This window comes from Temnothorax nylanderi, unplaced genomic scaffold (assembly GCF_030848795.1).
Source record: "Temnothorax nylanderi isolate EJ_2023f unplaced genomic scaffold, tnyl_v1.0 TNYL_tig0061_pilon, whole genome shotgun sequence".
Classification (NCBI taxonomy): domain Eukaryota; kingdom Metazoa; phylum Arthropoda; class Insecta; order Hymenoptera; family Formicidae; genus Temnothorax; species Temnothorax nylanderi.
The window spans coordinates 747,515-770,059 of NW_027249123.1; the positions used below are offsets into that span (position 1 = coordinate 747,515).

Here is a 22,545-nt window from a genome sequence, read left to right on the forward strand (position 1 = left end):
CGAAAGTGTAAACCGGATGGTTGCTGTTCTACATTCGGCGAGCATAAAGTTAAAACTGCAATTGCTGCATCGAGCAACGATATATATAACTCAGAGATCGTATATATGTTAGCAGTGAAGTAACCATGGTTTATATATGTTTTGCATGATGTTCATCGATCTGCACTTAAAAAAGTGCAACGTGTAGTAATAATACTTTATTGCTATGACATACTAGGAATACAGCAACCTCTCTCTCTTTTATATTCACATATATACAATACAGAAATTATCAATATCTACGTACATTAATAACGCTTGAAAATCGGTTAATAACGACTAACTGATTCTATAACATATATCTATATACTTTTTGTTGTACATACTGAATGTATTAAGAATGTTATAATCTGAAAATTTAATGCTTTTGCTTTATACTATATATCTTAACAATTACGAAATTGTTCAATAATTTCGTAATTGAAAGAGAATACGTTTTTCTCTTTTATTCTCTTTCATATATATTTTATTCTTTAATCTCAGTAAATAATCAGTTCTTATATGTATTATCTTATTATGGATTGCTTACCTATATTCTTTATTTTTACTTGATTGTTCCTCGGATGATTTTGATTGTTTATTTGAATAATTTTATTTTGCTCCGGATACAAGTCAATAATGTAGGCTAATTTCCATTTTGTTAGAAGGATTAGTTTTTATATTCTGGATAAAGTATCTGGAGCGAGCCGTATGCAACGCGCTGTAAATATTCATGAGCTTCTTTATTCCATGGGGCAATATCCGAAGGCACGCCATTGATGAAGATATAATGATCATGTTTACATCTAAATTTTGACATAACGATGAGAAAATCGCCTACGATAAAATTATTAAAATAGCATTAAAATCACACATGGATCCCGAAAATTATTCTATTAAGTTATTAAAAGCAAGATCAAAAACGAATTCAAAAAAACTCATTTCCTCAAAAGTAAAAGTATTGTTTATCGATCACGTAGCGGAGTTTGACCGAGCTCGGTTTTCCACAATAAGTTCATTCGTTATAGGTACATTTATTTGCGGTTGTATTTATTCATGCATTATCACAAATAAAGTTTATTTTAAATCAATTAAATGATATTTGCATCTTTGTTTTAATTTTAACGCAAGATTAAAACTATGTAAGATATTTAATGAATACAAAAAGATACTTCATAGAAATGTGTTTGCAACGTCTTATACAATACATTTAAACAATTTAAAGATATTAAATATGTATTTGCAATTGATTGTTAACGTATGTAATAAAGAATTTTAAAATAATTTTTCTTTATACGTATACTTATACACATAAATGTCTTTAGACATCAAACATCATATAATTATATTTCAGTCACAACGATAGAGAAGAGAGTATTTCTAATATCTAGAAAAAGATGTTCCTTCCTTTTCTATTATGTATCTTCTTCTAAATAGGTTATTTGGGCTTGGTTAATATTGCTTCCAGTATTTCTATCGCAAGAATGCGACATGACCATAAATTGTGCCAAAATTAATACGTATGTCGTAATGCTACCCGCCATCTAAAAATAAAGAAAAGAGTAAACAATATATATTTTATTAATGCAAATGATCTATTACCCACCACAGCAAGAAGCGTTGCGTCCACGGAAAGACCTTTCGTCGAAAATGTACTTCGTGCGCAATGCAATATTTGCAAGGAAAATAAGTGGAGCTGTAACGTTGGATCGCAAAATAAAGAATTGGGAAACGTAATTACATAAATCAAGTTGATTTAATGTATATAAAATTACATTAGCGCGAGACATTTTTATAGTAAAATATGTACAAATTAGATTACATTTTTTTCCTACCTCTTCTTTGATTTGCTCATCGCTGGTGCAGTTAAATACGTCGTGAACAGTGGTGCCGATTTCAAATGCTTGATTCTTTCCGGTTTCGCAGACCCAAACTATCAATATTAATTTTAAAAGGCTATATGCTACAGACATTAAGAAAAATGGATCACGAGTCTCATCATTCAAAATGATGGACAACTCATTTTGCCATTGCGTTACATGACGATACACTTCAAAAGTGATATCAGTAAAGGTCAAGGCTATAGTAACAAGGAGCTGTAGACTGAAGATTACGTTCAGCATTTGCATTGTATCGCTCACTATTAAATGCTGCTTTTTCAAGGTCTTGAGTTCTATCAGCAAGAATTGACTTTTCGGCGTGTTGCTGATCAATCTCGGGGCATATGGTTTATTGTTTACCACGACATTTTGCAAGTGCATCAAACTGTCATTGATTCTTTTGAAATAGGCCTTTAATACACAAGCGCAATTCACATATTGCATATCCATATGAAACATTAGCAGACCGATGTACGTTGCTAACACATGAAACACGAGATATTCAGGTCCTCTGGAATAATATATGCATCCCTGCATGACTAAGAAGAAGGTGCCTAAGATGTCCTTTACGTGGATCCACTTGGACAGCTTCTGATACGATTCTGGAGGGAGTCTCGAAGAGATCTTCAGCATGGCCTGTAGTACGCGCATTCTAGGACCGCTTAAAATATACGTAATGATTGCAACGAAACCGCCGAAAATAAAATAACTGGTAGCCTCAAGAGTCTTGGTTTCATCTTCGTAATCAATTGTTTTGGTGAAAATTTTATGGAGAATTATAAGATCATAACTGCAGAACACACAGAAAAGAAGGGTCAGCAGAATGTAGCGCAGTCTAGAAGTCTCGAAGGACGAAGCGTTGATCTTGTACGGAAATATTCCGAGAATGCTGCAGAAGATGAAGCAGGGATACATCAAAGACTGAAAATCTGTAGCGTGAAATAACTGCCATCTTTTCCACATTTTACCCTTGGGCTGTTTTTGGAATTTCGACGATGAGCTGAACATCATCGAAGTATCGTGAAGAATAATAATTTATTCTTCACGTCATAGATGATGGTATATTATTTATACACGTATTATTTATACACTTTAGCGTTTATACAAGCTTGCGAGAGCTTTATTATAAATACAATTATTCAATTAGCCTTTCGACGACAAGAGTATGTACAACAGTATGGACTCCTTACTGTAAGTTTACACTCGGTGACTTTCAATTTAAGACTGCGAGCAGGTGTTACATTAACTAGCGAAACAGAACTAAAGGGATCATGTGTTAGGTGTAAAGTAACCATGGCACTCTTCGATCGGCAAATATTATTCTGAAATTCTACATTTAAAGTAATAATGTTGTAACGTGCGACTTATTAAATCATATGTATATTGCGTATGTGTAATAGTATCAAATGCATTACGTTTATATGCATTAGAATCCATTTATAATGATTATCGAATTTTAAGTTCCATAGAAGATGTTTGATATCTATCATTATGCTGTTACTTTTAGAGATATTTTACTTTTTAATTTATATAATAGAAATTTTTATACTTCTAATTTATTATAAAATATTGACGCACATTTTTTTGCCGATAAAAAATATATTGCTATCAATTTGGTTTGGTTTCAACTCTATCTAACTTACACAGACAAACATGTATTACAAATTGTTTTTGTGTATCTGTTAAAACATAATAATTTAAACTTGATTTGTATGTAATATTGTACTTTAAAGATCTATAAAAATGCAATTATTTGCATTTTCAGAAACAGTGATATTGTTATGAAGTTTGAGAGAGACGAGAGAAACTTTATGATTTTGCAAGCAAGATGATGAACAAAAATATCATAGATTATTCGTTAGCAATACGAAAAAACTAGCATTTTATAGTATTAATAAAAAATACATGAAAATTATATGCTGCACCTTGCAACCATTTCTGCAGTGTAGGTCGTTCGGATATAATATATTTTTAAGTCCACAACACGACATTTTTCCGAAATTTATTTGGTATAATCAACACAGTACACAGTACACTTAAAAAACACATTAATTAAGATAAAACTATTTAAAATATTATTTGAAACTTTTTGTCAATATAATACGTGATATAAAATTCTTTTCAGATGTCGCTATACATGTATACATATGTATAATTGTCTATATGCAGATATAAAATACAAAGCAAATATATTCATAAGAATAAAAGAATGCTTTTAGAGCGTTTAAAAATACAAACTATTTTTTGATTATATTTTATTTTCTACTTTCTCTTATTAGCCTATTTCTTTAATACTGACAGCTCGTCCATCGCAAGAATGTGATGTGACCAAGAATTGTATTAAAATCAATAGATACGTAGTAATGCTACCCACCATCTGAAAAAAATCATAAAAATCAACAATATGCATTTAATGGTTTTAAGCAAATAATTGGCTACTCACCGCAGTGAGAAGCGTTGCATCCACAGTGAGACCTGTTGCAGAGAATGTGTTTTCTCGATGCAGTATTTGCATAGAAAATAGTTGCAGCTATAACATTATAATAATTATTAAATAAATAAAATAATAAGTAGGTGTAGCATTAGGAAATGTAATTATTAATGGGATGATTTAATACATAAAATACGTTAGTACTTTAGGGATTTTTATGAAAATATACAAATTAAATACATAAGATTGTATGTACAAGTTAAATTATATGTTACTACCTCGTCTTTGATTTGCTTATCGCTGGTATTGTTAAGCAGATCATGAACGGTGATACCATTCTTCGCAGCTTGATCTTTCCCTCTATCGCAAGCCCATACCATCAATACCATTTTTATAATATAGTATATCACGGACGTCATAAAAAATGCATACCAAAATACTTTGTCCTCATTGGCCATGGATATAACTATATAGAAGTACAGGTTAAAAGTGATCTGAGTAAAACTTATGACTATGGTACCGATGATCTGCAAACTGAAAATCATATTCAGCATCTGCACTGTGTCGCTGACCATCAGATGTTGCTTCTTCAGGGCTTTAAGTTTCATCAGCAAAAATGGATTCTTCTGCTCGTGATAGATTCGTCTGAGTAGATGAGGTTTATCGTTTATTATGAGTTCCTGCACCTTCGTCAAATTATCGTTAATTTTCTTGAAACAGACTTTCAATACACAAACGCAATTCATGTACAGCATATCCATTTGAAACAGCACTAAGGAAAGATATGTTGGAAATATTGTTAGCAAGATTGACTTCAGAGATATCTTGACGAATAATATTAATGTTTGGATGATAAGGAAGAAGAAACCGAGGATATCCTTAATATGAATTAGTCTGGATAAACTTTTATACGATTCCGAGGGTATTTCCGAAGAGACTTCCTGTACAGTCTGCAACAAGATCAGCCGTGGACCCCTCGAGATATACGTGACGATCGCTATGAAACTACCGAGCACATAATAACTGTGACGCTCAAGAGATCTAGGCACGCTTATGTATATGATCGTTCCAGAAATATCGAGCACATAGAGAATAATTATTCCATAGACGCAGAACATGCAGATAACAATTGTTGATAGAATGTAACGTGATCTTGAAGCCTCGAAAATCGAATCGCTGATCTTGTATGGGAATATTCCAAGAATGCGGCAGAATGTGAAGCAGGGATACATCAAGGATTGAAAGTCCGTAGCGTAGAAAAGCCGCCATTCTTTTCGCTTATTGCTGTTTGCTTGTTTCTGGAATTTTAATGACAAAACTGAATATAAGCAGCGAAATATTAGAGAGTAATAATTTTAATATGCACAGTCTAAAAATTATTTATCACATTATTATTACGCTGTGTCATCAATGTTTGAGAGTGATTACAAAAACTTCTATAAATATAACTTTCACAAATTCGTCTTTTAACAACGATTGCGTAACTCCTTTTTCATCTGCATGTAACAAGTTTCACTTGAAAACTGTGAGCAGTTACTGCGTCGAGTAGCAGGGAATGCCTCAAAGATATATTAATCGTGAAGTAACCATGACGTTCTTCGATCTTGTCACTCGGAACATTGAAGTGAAGTACATAGAGAAATTATATATTTTTGCTGCAACGTACCAACCATACATCAAATCATGTTGACACATTCAAAACAGGTGGCATTAATTGCACAATATCTATATAAATTTGTAACTTTTAAAAATTTACCAATTCCGCATTGCACATTTTTGTGGTGTATGTTTCAGAATACTTTTTGTTCCACTTTGAGATTTAATATTTATAATAGAGATTCTCGCGCGCGTATGTATTATAGTAGTTCAATAAAAGAAGAATCAATGTACATCAATTCAATCAAAAACGTGCTGTCATCGATATTTATTTTTTGAATTTAATACAGAGTTAATCGTAATTACAAATAATTTTTTTGAGTGTATTAGAATAAAATACATTAACCTCACTCAATTTTGGCATAATATTACTCACTAACGTACTGTTAAATTATATACGTATATTTTGTAAAAATCTATTATTGCAGGAGACAAAAAGCTAACGGATGTAATATTAATAAATTAAGTTATAATGTGAAAGCAATGATATTATCTCAATTAGACTTATTCTAACTAATTAGCTAGATGAAGATAAATTGATATATTTCTGAGGAAATTAGCTAGTATAACGTACTTTACAAGAAAATATCTCAAAGTAATTGTTTTTTTTTTCAACGGCAACATAAGGAAATAAGAAATCAAAAAGTGTTATTATTACAGTAAACACATTACGCTGTTCAAGGAGAATTTAAGCATTTAAACAAATTATCCTTGCTAAATGAAACTTAAACGCGTAATTCCATATGCTATATGAGATTTTCTCAAGACGAATCACAATTGATCAGAATTGATTTGTTTCTCTTTGAAATATGTTGTTAAACATAAAAATATAAGATATATGTGAGAGATTTTTCAAACGGCTCAAATTAAAGCTTAAACGTACTTTAATGTGAGAATGTCAAATATTTTACCGCACCATCGACTATCACGCGCCTTTGTTTTTAAAGGTTGGTGTACGCTCGCACGGTAAAGTACGACGATTGCTCTACTCAGGACCTCTGCAAAGCTATTGCAAATGATAATTGATTATATCCTTTTATGGAATTGCATTATTCATGTACTATTGATTGCAGATTTTCCGTCGCAAGAATGTGACATCATCCAGAACTGTAGCAAAATTAACATATATGTAGCGGTTGTACCCGCCATCTAAAAATACGATAAAATAATAAACATGATAAATTTTATTAATTAAAGCAAACGCTCGATTACTCACTGTAGCGAGAAACGATGCGTCCACATTAAGACCTTTGGCAGAAAATGTATTTTCGCAATGCAATGTTTGCAAAGAAAATAACTGCAACTGTAATGCAAAATTTACAGTTAAGTACAGAATAGAAATATGTAATTATAATCAAGTAGATTTAACGTGTAGAAGCTATATTAGCATGCAATAGGTCATGGAAGAAAAATACAAAATTAAATTGCACTTTTACTACCTCATTTTTTATTTGCTCATCTCTGCTGATGTTAAGTACATCGTGAATCGTGGTACGGATCTGTTGAGCTTGATTCTTGCCTGTCTCGCAAGCCCACACAAGTAACACTATTTTTATAATAAAGTACATCGTATTTGTTAAGATTAATACGACGAACTGTTTATCCATATATTTGAACCAATCAATATACCACTGCACAAGGCAATACAGTCCAAAAATGATTTGAAAAAAGGTTATGACTATCGTAGCAAGAAGCTGCACACTGAAAATTATGTTTAACATTTTCACTCCGTCGCTGATCATCAGATGTTGCTTCTTCAGAGCCTTAAGGTTCATTATCAGGAATGCATTTTTCTGTTCGTAGTAGAACATCATGGGAACACATGGTTTATTGTTTCGTATTAATTCTTGCATGTGTAGAAGATTATTATTAATTTCTTTGAAACAAGTCTTTAATACACAAACACAGTTTATGTACAACATATCCATTGTAAAATTATGTAGTATTGTGTACAATGCAAATATTGCATAGATGATTTTGATAGGTCTCGCGTAGAAATATATAAGAATTAACCCGATAACAAAGAAGAAACCAAAGATGTCCTTGGCATGAATTAATTTGGATAACTTCTTGTATGACTCCGGCGACAGTCCTGAAGAGATCTTCATTATGGTCCGTAGCAAGCGCATTCGTGGACCGCTCAAAACATGTGTGATGATTACAGTAAAACCGGTGAATGTATAGAAAGTTAAAGCTGCAAAATTTTTGGTTACGTCTCCGAAGTTGAAGCTTTTAGAAATGACAATATTATAAATAAATGTCAAGTTCAAAACACAGGAAACACAGACAATTACGGTCGACAGAATGTAACGTAGTTTTGAAGCCTCAAAAGTCGAAGCGTTGATCTTGTACGGGAATGTTCCGAGAATGCGGCAAGAAATAAGGGAAGGATACATCAACGATTCAAAATCCGTAGCGTGGAATAGCCACCATCTTTTCCGTGTTTTGCTCTCGGTTTTCCTTGGGAACTTTAACGACGAGTTGAGCATCATCGAAGTATTATGAAGAACAATAATTAAGTCACAGATTATAGTCTAAAGATTATTGAAGGTATACACTTGTTTATAGACTTTAGCATTTATATAAGCTTGGAAGAGCTCTATTATAAATACAACTGTTCCGTTAGCTTTTCAACGACAAGTGCGTACACACTATGGACTTCTTATTGTCAATTTGCACTCGGTGACTTTCAATTTAAAACTGAGAGCAGGTATTAACAAGTAGCGAAACAGAACTGAAGAGATCATGTGTTAGGTATGAAGTAACCATGGCACTCTTCGATCGGCAAATATCATTCTGAAGTGCTACGTTTAAAATAATAATGTTGCTGTAGGACGCAACTCATTAAATGATATGTGTATGGCGCATATGTAACAGCGAGCGTCAGACGCATTACGTTTATATACAGATACATTAGAATTTTTAAAGATTTATTAATAATGATTATCTCCTTCTATGGAATTACATTATTCATGTACTATTGATTGCAGATTTTCCATCGCAAGAAAGTGACATGATCCAGAACTGTTGCAAAATTAACATGTATGTAGCGGTTGTACCCGCCATCTAAAAATAATAAACATGATAAATTTTATTAATTAAAGCAAACGCTCGATTACTCACTGTAGCGAGAAACGGTGCGTCCACATTAAGACCTTTGGCAGAAAATATATTTTTGCAATGCAATATTTGCAAAGAAAATAACTGCAACTGTAATGCAAAATTTACAGTTAAGTACAGAATAGAAATATGCAATTATAATCAAGTAGATTTAACGTGTACAAGCTATATTAGCATGCAATAGGTCATGGAAGAAAAATACAAAATTAAATTGCACTTTTACTACCTCATTTTTTATTTGGTTATCTCTGCTGCTGTTAAGTACATCGTGAATCGTGGTACGGATCTCTTGAGCTTGATTCTTGCCTGTCTCGCAAGCCCACACAAGTAACACTATTTTTATAATAAAGTACATCGTATTTGTTAAGAATAATACGACGAACTGTTTATCCATATATTTGAACCAATCAATATACCACTGCTGACAGAAATACAGTCCAAAAATGATTTGAGAAAAGGTTATGACTATCGTAGCAAGAAGCTGCACACTGAAAATTATGTTTAACATTTTCACTCCGTCGCTGATCATCAGATGTTGCTTCTTCAGAGCCTTAAGGTTCATTATCAGGAATGCATTTTTCTGTTCGTAGTAGAACATCATGGGAACACATGGTTTATTGTTTCGTATTAATTCTTGCATGTGTAGAAGATTATTATTAATTTCTTTGAAACAAGCCTTTAATACACAAACACAGTTTATGTACAACATATCCATTGTAAAATTATGTAGCATTGTGTACAATGTAAATATTATAAAGATGATATTGGTAGGTAGCACGTAGAAATATATAAGAATTAACCCGATAAGATAGAACGAACCAAAGATGTCCTTGGCGTGAATTAATCTGGATAACTTCTTGTATGACTCCGGCGACAGTCTTGAAGAGATCTTCATTATGGTCTGGAGCAAGCGCATTCGTGGACCGCTCAAAACATGCGTGATAATTACAATGAAACCGCTGAATGCATAGAAAGTTACAACTTCAAAATTTCTGGTTACGTCTCCAAAAGTGATTCCTTTAGAAATCATATCATGAATAAATTTCACGTCTAACACACAGGAGACACACATAATTACGGTCGACAGAATGTAACGTGGTTTTGCAATCTCGATAGTCGAAGCTTTGATCTTGTACGGGAATGTTCCGAAAATGCAGGAAAGGATGAAGCAAGGATACATTAAGGATTGAAAGTCCGTAGCGTGGAATAGCCACCATCTATTCCACATTTTGTCCTTAGTTTGCCTTTGGAACTTCGACGATGAGCTGAGCATCATCGAAATATCATGAAGAACAATAATTATATATAAGTCGCAGATTATAGTCTAATGATTATTGTTGAAGGTATTGTTTATACACTTTAGCATTTATATAAGCTTAGAAAAGCTCTATTATAAATGCAACTATTCAATTAGCTTTTTAACGACAAGTGCGTACACCAGTATGGACTTCTTTTTGTCAATTTGCACTCGGTGACTTTCAATTTGAAACTGAAAGGGGGTGTTACAAGTAGCAAAATAGAACTAAAGGGATCACGTGTTAGGCGTAAGGTAACCATGGCATTCTTCGATCGGTAAATATCTGAAATGCTACGTTTAAAATAATAATGTTGCTGTAGGATGCAACTCATTAAATCATATGCGTATTGCGCATGTGTAGCAGCGAGCATCAGATGCATTATGTTTATATACATATACATTAGAATTTTTCAAGATTTATTAATAACGATTATCGAATTTTAAGTTCCGTTGAAGATGTCTGATATCTTTATTCTCTGTTACTTCAAGAGATATGTTTTATTTTCTTTTTTATATAATAGAAATTATTATACTTTTAATTTATTATAAAAATTGACGCACATTTTTTGTCGATAAAAAGTATATTGCTATCCACACAACGTTTGGTTTCAACTCTATCTAACTTATACAGACAAACATGTATTACAAATTGTTCTTGTGTATCTGTTAAAACATAATAATCTAAACTTGATTTGTATGTAATATTATACTTTAGAGATCTATATATAAGAAGATAATTTATAAAATTTGCTTTACTTGCATTTTCAGAAACAATGATATTGTTATGAAGTTTTAAAGACAAGGGAAACTTTACGATTTTACAAGCAAAATGGTAGAACCAACAATTTAAATTGTTTATAGCCAGTAAAAGAAACAATAGCACTTTGTAGTAATAATAAAAAAATATATGAAAATTATATGCTATACTTTGCAACCATTTCTGCAATGCAGGACATTCGGTTATAAGACATTTATAAGTTCAAAGCGACATTTTTCCCAAATTTATTTGGTATAATCAACACAGTGCGTTTAAAGTATACATTAATTAAGGTGAAATTTGTTTGAAATTATTTATCAATAGAATACGTGATATAGAATTCTTTCGGATGTCGCTATATATGTATGTATAGATATGTATAATTGTATGTAGGTACAAAATATATAGATACAGAGCAACTATATTCTATCAATAAGAATAAAAGAATGCTTTTAAAGTGTTTAAAAACACAAACTATTTTTTAATCATATTTTGAATTTTGTTTTCTATTTTCTTTTATTAGACTATTTCGGTAAAACTAACAGCTCTTCCACCGCAAGAATGTGATGTGACCAAGAATTGTATTAAAATCAATAGATACGTAGTAATGCTACCCACCATCTGAAAAAAGTCATAAAAATCAACAATATGCATTTAATTGTTTGAAGCAAATAATTGACTACTCACCGCAGTGAGAAGCGTTGCATCCACAGTGAGACCTTTTGCAGAGAATGCATTTTCTCGATGCAGTATTTGCATAGAAAATAGTTGCAGCTATAACATTATAATAATTAGTAAATAAATAAAATAATAAGTAGGTGTAGCATTAGGAAATGTAATTATTAATGGTATAATTTAATACATAAAATACGTTAGTACTTTAGGGATTTTTATAAAAATATACAAATTAAATACATAAGATTGTATGTACAAGTTAAATTATATGTTACTACCTCGTCTTTGATTTGCTTATCGCTGGTATTGTTAAGCAGATCATGAACGGTGATACCAATCTTCGCAGCTTGATCTTTCCCTCTATCGCAAGCCCATACTATCAATACTATTTTTATAATATAATATATCACGCACATCATAAAAAACGAGTACCAAAACTCTTCTTCCTCTTCATTGGCCATGGACAAGACTATGTAGAAGTACAGATTGAAAGTGATCTCAGAGAAGCATACAACTATGGTAACAATAATCTGCAAACTGAAAATCATATTCAGCATCTGCACTGTGTCGCTGACCATCAGATGTTGCTTCTTCAGAGCTTTAAGTTTCATCAACAGAAATGGATTCTTCTGCTCGTGATAGATTCGTCTGAGTAGATGAGGTTTATCGCTCATTATGAGTTCCTGCACCTTCGTCAAATTATCGTTAATTTTCTTGAAACAGACTTTCAATACACAAACGCAATTCATATACAGCATATTCATTTGAAACAGCACTAAGGTGAGATATATTGAAAACATTGTTAGCAAGATTGAACTCAGAGTCATCTTGATGAAACATACTAATGTTAGGATGATAAGGAAGAAGAAACCGAGGATATCCTTAACATGAATTAGTCTGGATAACTTTTTATACGATTCCGAGGGTAGTTCCGAAGAGACTTCCTGTACAGTCTGCAGCAAGAGCAGCCGTGGACCCCTCGAGACATATGTGACGATCGCTACGAAACTACCGAGCACATAATAACTGTGACGCTCAAGAGATCTAGGCACGCTTATGTATATGATCGTTCCAGAAATATCGAGCACGTAGAGAGTGATTATTCCATAGACGCAGAACATGCAGATAACAATTGTGGATAGAATGTAACGTGATCTCGAAGCCTCGAAAGTCGAATCGTTGATCTTGTATGGGAATATTCCAAGAATGCGGCAGAATGTGAAGCAGGGATACATCAAGGATTGAAAGTCCGTAGCGTAAAATAATCGCCACTCTTTTCGCATGTTGTTGTTTACTCGTTTCTGGAATTTTAATGACAAAATGGAATATGAGCAGCAAAGGAGAACGATAATTTAAATATACACAGTCTAAAAATTATCTATCACTTTATCAATACTTTGTCATTAGTGCGAGAGTGATTATGAAAATTTGTTCCATAAATGTAACTTTCAAATTCGTTTTTTAACAGCGATTGCGTAACTCCTTCTTTCGATCTACACATAACAAGTTTAACATGAATACTGCGAGCAGTTGCTGCGTCGAGTAGTGGGGAATGCATCAAATATAATATGTTAGTCGTGAAGTAACCATGCCGTACTTCGATCTGTACTTGTCACTCGGAACATTGAAGTGAAATACGTAAAGAAATAATATCTTGTTGCTGCAACGTACCGACCATACATCAAATCATGTTGACACATTCAAAACAGATGACATTAATTGCATAATATCTATATAAATTAGTTCCTCTTGAAAATTTATCAATAGCTGTTCCGTATTGTACATTTTTATTGTGCCTACAGAATGTTTCAGAATGCTTTTTGTTGTACCACTTTGAAATTTAATATTTGTAACTGTATAGAAAAATACCCTCGCGCATGTGTATTACAGTAATTTTTTAGTAAAAGAAGCATTAATATACATCAGTTCAATCAAAAGTGTGCTATTATTTATATTTATCTTTCTAATTTAATATAGAGTTAATCTCGGAATTGCAAATTATTTTCTTGAGTGTATTGAAATATAATACACCAAACTATCAATTTTTGCGTGTTGTTACTCACTAATGTGCTGTTAAATTATGCTACTTATATTTTGAAAAGCTCTACTATTGCAGTGGGAGACAAAAAGCTAACGGATGTAATATTAATAAATTAAGTCATAATGTAAAAGCAATGATATTATCTCAATTAGACTTATTCTAACTAATTAGCTAGATGAAGATAAATTGATATATTTTTGATGAAAATAACTAGTATGACATACTTTACAAGAAAATATCTCAAAGTATTTGCTTTTTTTGTATTTCAACAGCAACATAAGAAAATAAAAGAAAAAAAATGTTAACTTATTGCAGTAATCATATTACGCTGCTCAAGGAAGATTTAAGTAAATTACCTACTCTTGTTAAATGAAACTCAAACCTCCAATATGCTGTATGAGATGTTCTCACAAAAGACATATCACAACTGTTCAGAACTGATTGGATTTCTTTTGAAATATGTGGTTTTATTCTCATACAAGATCAAACATGAAAATATAAGCAACACATATTTTTGAACATTACCTTGTATTAATTATCTGATATTTGCATTAATTTTTTTTAATTTTAATGCAAGGGGGCATTTAAAATATTGAATTGTTTGAGATATGTAATAAGTGAAACAGATATCTTTCTTAGAAATTTATTACGTCTTTCATACGCAACACATGTAAATATGTAAAAAAGCATTGAAGATTTATTCTAAATTTGATATTAATACCATATGTTGATATTAATATTTACTGTTAATAAAAAGGTGATTTAATGTTTTAATACACGTATGATAATTTTGTCTACGTACATATATATACGAATAATATATAACGTCTAAATGTAAAAAAGTCCTCTTTGATTATCTTCTTTTACGGAATTACATTATTCGTGTAACATTGATTGCAGATTTTTCGTCGCAGGAATGTGATATGACCAAGAATTGTAACAAAATTAACATATATGTAGTGATGGTACCCACCAACTAAAAACACAAAAACAATTAACAGGATAAATTTTATTAATTAAACCAAATAATCGGTTACTCACTGTAGCGAGAAACGGTGCGTCCACATTAAGACCTTTTGCAGAAAATGTACTTTTGCGATGCAATGTTTGCAAAGAAAATAACTGCAACTATAATGTAAGATTGTTAAATACAGGAGTAATTATACTCAAATAGATATAATATATAAAACTCATTAGCGCATGCAATATGTTAGAAGAAAAATATTCAAAATAAATTGCATTTCCACTACCTCATTTTTTATTTGCTCATCTCTGCTGATGTTAAGTACATCATGAATCGTGGTACGAATCTCTTGAGCCTGATTCTTGCCAGTCTCGCAAGCCCATACAAGTAACGCCATTTTTGTAACGTAATATATCGTGGTTAAGAATATCAAACCGACCTCTTCATCCAAATTGATGAACAATCCATTGTATCCATTATACTGCACTACATGGAAGTACAATCCAAAAATGATTTCAGAAAAGGTTAAGACTATCGTAGCAAGAAGTTGCAAACTGAAAATTGTGTTCAGCATCTGTACTGTGTTGCTAATCATGAGATGTTGCTTCTTCAGAGCCTTAAGGTTTATTATCAGGAATGGATTTCTGTGTTCGTAAAACATTATGGGAACACATGGTTCATTGTTTACTATGAATTTTTGCATATGTAGAAGATTATTGTTAATTTCCTTGAAACAAGCCTTCAATATACAAACACAATTCATGTACAGCATATCCATTGTAAACACTAGTAGAACTGTGTACACTGTGAACATTATATCGAAGATATCGGTGTGCATCATGTAGAAATATATAAAAAGTATACCGATAAGATAGAAGAGCCCAAAGATATCTTTGGCGTGAATTAATCTGGATAACTTCTGGTACGACTCCGGAGGCAGTGTCGAAGAGATCTCCATTATAGTTTGGAGCAATCGCATTCGCGAACTGCTCAAAACAAACGTGACGATTGTTATAAAACTGGCGAATATATTATAGCAGTTACCCTCAAGAGACTTGGTCACGACTTCAAAATTTGTGATCTTCATAAAAATATTAAATTGATAGAAGACTGCCAGGTCGACGACACTTAAAGCGGATATAATTATAATCGATAAGACATAACGTAGTTTTGAAGCCTGGAAGATCGAATCGTTGATCTTGTATGGGAATATTCCAAGAAAGCGGCAGAATGTGAAGCAGGGATACATCAAGGATTGAAAGTCCGTAGCGTAGAAAAGCCGCCATTCTTTTCGCATATTGTTGTTTGCTTGTTTCCGGAATTTGAATTACAAAACTGATTATGAGCTTTACTAGAGAACAATAATTTAAATATACACAGTATAACAGTTATTTATCACATTATCAATATGATCACACTTTGTTAACGATGTAAGCGTGATTACGAAAATTTTTTCTCTAAGCGTATTTTTGAAATTCGTCTTTTAAAAGCGATTGTGCAACTCCTTTTCCATCTACACGTAACAAGTTTAACTTGAAAACTGTGAGCAGTTGCTGCGTCGAGTAGCGGGGAGTGCCTCAAAGAACATGTGTTAGTCGTGAAGTAATGGCGTTCTTCGATCTATACTTGTCACTAGAAACACTATGTTGTTATTGATAATTATTTATTGAATTAATATGGAACTAATTGTTGCAAATTATATTCTTGAGTGTATTAGAATATAATACGCCAAACTCTCAATTTTTGCATAATAATAATAACGTTCTATTAAATTATGCTGCAGTATATTTTGAGTAACTCTGATATTGCAGTGAGGAACGAAAAGCTAATGTTAATAAATTAATAATAATAAGAGAAATAGGATCGTAACAATATACAATCAATTAGAATCAAAAGCCTTACGATCCAAGCCTAGTTCTTTGACGGCCTTATGTTAGTTTCTGTATATATATATATCTATATATATACATATAATTTTTCCAACAAACTGCGCGCCGATTAATGTCGGACTTTAAAACACAGTTATTGTTAGAATTAAAAACCCTTCCCTCCCCGGAATTAAATCGACTCGATTTAATTATCTAAAAACTGTAAAGAATTTTATTGCGAACTAGGCTTGGATCGTAAGGCTTTTGATTCTAATTGATTGTTAATAAATTAAGTCATAATAATAATGTAAAAGCAATAGCATTATCTTAATTAGACTTAATCTAACTAATTATCTTGATGAAAATAAATTGATATATTTCTGATGAGAAATTAGTTAATGTGACACGCGTTATCGATAAGAAAATATCTGAAAGTAGTAGTTTTTTTTGTATTTTAACGGCAACACAAGGAAATAGAAGATCGAAGAAATGTTATCATTACAGTAATCACATTACACATTACTTCTAAAGAAAATTTAAAGCAAATTATTATCACTGGCAAATGAAACTCAAACGAGTACCTCTAATGCTACATGAGATGTTCTCACAAAACACATATCACAACTGTTCAGAACTGATTTGATTCTCTTTGAAATATAAAATATTTTCTTCTCATACAAGATCAAATATAAAAATATCAGCAACACATATTTTCGAACATTACTTTGTATTAATTTTCCGATATTTGCATTAATTTTTTTAAATTTTAATGCAAGGGAGCAGTTGAGATGTTGAATTGTTTGAGGTATTTAATAAGTGAAACAGATATTTTTCTTAGAAATTTATTACGTCTTTCATACGCGATACATTTTAAATATGTAAAAAAGAAAAACATTCAAGATTTATTTTAAGTTTGATATATTAATACTATTTGTTGATATAAATATTTACTGTTAATATTAAGTTGATTTAGTGTTCTAATACACGTATGATAACGTTTTGTCTACGTACACGCATACATGTATATATACGAATAATGTCTACAAATGCAAAAAAGTTCTCTTTGATTATTTCCTTTTATGGAATTACATTATTCGTGTAATATTGATTGCAGATTTTTCATCACAGGAATGTGATATGACCAAGAATTGTAGCAAAATTAACATATATGTAGTGATGGTACCCACCAACTAAAAACACAATAAAAAGAAATAAACATGATAAATTTTATTAATTAAACCAAATGATCGATTACTCACTGTAACGAGAAACGGTGCGTCCACATTAAGACCTTTGGCAGAAAATGTATTTTTGCAATGCAATATTTGCAACGAAAATAACTGCAACTATAATGTAAAATTGTTAAATACAGGAAAATGTAATCATACTCAAATAGATATAATGTATAAAACCGCATTAGCGCATGCAATATGTAATTATAAGAAAAATATTCAAAATGAGTTGCATTTCCACTACCTCATTTTTTATTTGCTTATCTCTACTGATGTTAAGTACATCGTGAATCGTGGTACGGATCTCTTGAGCTTGATTCTTGCCAGTCTCGCAAGCCCACACAAGTAACGCTATTTTTGTAACGTAATATATCGTTTCTAAGAATATCAAACCGACCTCTTCATCCAAATTGATGAAAAATCCATTGTATCCATCATACTGCACTACATGGAAGTACAGTCCAAAAATAATTTGAGAAAAGGTTATGACTATCGTAGCAAGAAGTTGCAAACTGAAAATCATGTTCAGCATCTGTACTGTGTTATTAATCATGAAATGTTGCTTCTTCAGAGCCTTAAGGTTCATTATCAGGAATGGATTTCTGTGTTCGTAAAACATTATGGGAACACATGGTTTATTGTTTGCTATGAATGCTTGCATATGTAGAAGATTATTGTTAATTTCCTTGAAACAAGCCTTCAATATACAAACACAGTTTATGTACAGCATATCCATTGTAAACACAAGTAGAACTGTGTACACTGTAAATATTATATCGAAGATGTTGTCGTATATAACGAAGAAAAGTATATATGCAAAAAGTGTGCCGATAAGATAGAAGAAACCAAAGATATCCTTGGCGTGAATTAATCTGGATAACTTCTGGTATGACTCCGAAGGCAGTGTTGAAGAGATCTCCATTATGGTTTGGAGCAATTGCATTCGCTGGCTGCTCAAAACGAACGTGAAGATCGTTATAAAACTGACCAATATATCATAGCAGTTATCGTCAAAATGTTCGGCTACGACTTCAAAGGTTGTGATCTTTATATTAAATTGATAGAGGGCTGTCAGTTCGATAACACATAAAACGAATATAATTATAATCGATAAGATATAATGTAGTTTTGAAGTTTGGAAGATTGAATCGTTGATCTTATATGGGAATATTCCAAGAATGCGGCAGAATGTGAAGCAAGGATACATCAAGGATTGAAAGTCCGTAGCGTAGAAGAGCCGCCATCCTTTTCGCATATTGTTGTTTACTCGTTTCTGGAATTTTAACGACAAATTTGTATAAGAGCTTTACTGGAGAACATTAATTTACATATACACAGTATAAAAATTATTTATCACATTATCAATATGATAATACTTTGTTAACGATGTAAGCGTGACTACGAAAATTTCTTCTCTAAGCGTATTTTTGAAATTCGTCTTTTAACAGCGATTGCGCAAATCCTTTTCCATCTACACGTAACAAGTTTAACTTGAAAACTGTGAGCAGTTGCTGCGTCGAGTAGCGGGGAGTGCCTCAAAGAACATGTGTTAGTCGTGAAGTAACCATGGCGTTCTTCGATCTGTCACTAGAAACTCTATGTTGTTAATTGATATTTTATTTATTGAATTTATATGGAACTAATTGTTGCAAATTATATTCTTGAGTGTATTAAAATATAATACACCAAACTCTCAATTTTTGCATAATAATTTAATAACGTGCTATTAAATTATGCTGCAGTATATTTTGAGTAACTCTGATATTGCAGTGAGGAACGAAAAACTAATGTTAATAAATTAAGTCATAATAATAATGTAAAAGCAATGGCATTATTTTAATTAGACTTAGTCTAACTAATTATCTTGATGAAAATGAATTGATATATTTCTGATGAGAAATTAGTTAATGTGACACGCGTTATCGATAAGAAAATATCTGAAAGCAGTAGTTTTTTTGTATTTTAACGGCAACACAAGGAAATAGGAGATCGAAGAAATGTTATCATTACAGTAATCACATTACACATTACTTCTAAGGAAAATTTAAAGCAAATTATTATCACGTAAATGAAACTCAAACGAGTACCTCCAATATGCTACATGAGATATTCTCACAAAACACATATCACAACTATTCAGAACTGATTTGATTTTCTTTGAAATATGAAATATTTTCTCCCCATACCAGATTAAATATAAAAATATAAGCAACACATATTTTTGAACATTACTTTATATTAATTTTCTGATATTGCATTAATTTTTTTAAATTTTAATGCAAAGGAGCAGTTGAAATGTTGAATTGTTTGAGGTATTTAATAAGTAAAACAGATATATTTCTTAGAAATTTATTACATCTTTCATATGCGATACATTTTAAATATGTAAAAAAGAAAAACATTCAAGATTTATTTTAAGTTTGATATATTAATACTATTTGTTGATATAAATATTTACTGTTAATATTAAGTTGATTTAGTGTTCTAATACACGTATGATAACGTTTTGTCTACGTACATGCGTACATGTATATATGTATACGAATAATATCTACAAATGTAAAAAAGTTCTCTTTGATTATTTTCTTTTATGGAATTACATTATTCGTGTACCATTGATTGCAGATTTTTCATCGCAAGTATGTGATATGACCAAGAATTGTAGCAAAATTAACATATATGTAGTGATGGTACCCACCAACTAAAGACACAATGAAAAGAAATAAACATGATAAATTTCATTAATTAAAGCAAACGATCGAGTATTTACCGTAGCGAGAAACGTTGCGTCCACATTAAGACCTTTGGCAGAAAATGTATTTTTGCAATGCAATATTTGCAACGAAAATAACTGCAACTATAATGTAAGATTAAATACAGGAAAATGTAATTATACTTAAATAGATTTATAGATATATAATGTATGAAACCGCATTAACGCATGCAATATGTTAGAAGAAAAATATTTAAAATAAATTGCATTTCCACTACCTCATTTTTTATTTGCTCATCTCTGCTGCTGTTAAGTACATCGTGAATCGTGGTACGAATCTCTTGAGCCTGATTCTTGCCAGTCTCGCAAGCCCATACAAGTAACGCCATTTTTGTTACATAATATATTGTTTCTAAGAATATCAAACCGACCTCTTCATCCAAATTGATGAAAAATCCATCGTATCTATTATACTGCACTACATTGAAGTACAGTCCAAAAATAATTTCAGAAAAGATCATGACTATCGTAGTAAGAAGTTGCGCACTGAAAATTGTGTTCAGCATCTGTACTGTGTTGCTAATCATGAGATGTTGCTTTTTCAGAGCCTTAAGGTTCATTATCAGGAATGCATTTCTTTGCCCGTAGTAGAACATCATGGGAAGTATGGGAACACATTGTTCATTTTTTACTATGAATGCTTGCATATGTAGAAGATTATTGTTAATTTCCTTGAAACAAGCCTTCAATGTACAAACACAGTTCATGTACAGCATATCCATTGTAAACACTACTAGAACTGTGTACACTTCAAATATGATATAGGAGATGCCGACGTCTGCCATGTAAAGTGTATATGCAAAAAGCTTGCCGATAAGATAGAAGAGACCAAAGATATCCTTAACGTGAATTAATCTGGATAACTTTTGGTATGACTCCGGAGGCAGAGTTGAAGAGATCTCCATTATGGTTTGGAGCAATCGCATTCGCGGGCTGCTCAAAACATGCGTGATAATTACAATGAAACCGCTGAATGTATAGAAAGTTAAAACTTCAAAATTTGTGATTACGTCTTCAAAAGTGATTTCTTTAGAAATTGTATCATGAATAAATTTCACGTCTAATACACAGAAGACACACATAATTACGGTCGACAGAATGTAACGTGGTTTTGAAGTCTCGATAGTCGAAGCGTTGATCTTGTACGGGAATGTTCCAAGAATGCGGCAGAATGTGAAGCAGGGATACATCAAGGATTGAAAGTCCGTAGCGTAGAATAGCCGCCATTCTTTTTGCATATTGTTGTTTGCTCGTTTTTGGAATTTTAATGACAAAACTAAATACGAACTTCATTGGAGAACAATAATTTACATATACAGTATATACACAGTATAAAAATTATTTATCACATTATTTATGATAACACTTTTTTAACGATGTAAGCGTGATTACGAAAATTTCTTCTCTAAGCGTATTTTTGAAATTCGTCTTTTAACAGCGATTGCGCAACTCTTTTTCCATCTACACGTAACAAGTTTAACTTGAAAACTGTGAGTTGCTGCGTCGAGTAGCGGGGAATGCCTTAAAAAACGTGTGTTAGTCATGAAGTAACCATGACATTCTTCGGTCTGTACTTGTCACTCGGAACATTGAAGTGAAGTACATAAAGAAATTACTTTTTGCTGCAACGTACCAACCATACATCAAATCATGTTGACACATTCAAAACAGTAGACATCAATTGCACAATATGTATATAAATTAATAACTTAAAGATTTACTAATAACTAATTTTGTATATGGCACATTTTTATTGTGCATATGAGACATTTAGGAATGCTTTTTGTACCACTTTGAGATTTAATATTTGCAACTGTACAGAGATACTCGCGC

At 31.8% G+C, this 22,545-nt stretch overlaps 2 protein-coding genes across 2 annotated transcripts in view; one reads left to right on the top strand and one right to left on the bottom strand.

Annotated features, from left to right (window-relative positions):
• LOC139773410 (uncharacterized) overlaps positions 1-22,545 on the top strand; it is a 511,404-nt gene that overhangs the window by 204,925 nt on the left and 283,934 nt on the right. The window lies entirely within an intron of this gene.
• On the bottom strand, positions 11,770-13,695 carry LOC139773421 (uncharacterized). Its single transcript, XM_071707855.1, has 2 exons — positions 12,091-13,695; positions 11,770-11,780 (listed from the first exon to the last, which is right to left on the bottom strand). The coding sequence occupies exons 1-2, from the start codon at positions 13,115-13,117 to the stop codon at positions 11,770-11,772; spliced, it is 1,038 nt and encodes a 345-aa protein (XP_071563956.1). The 5' UTR covers positions 13,118-13,695.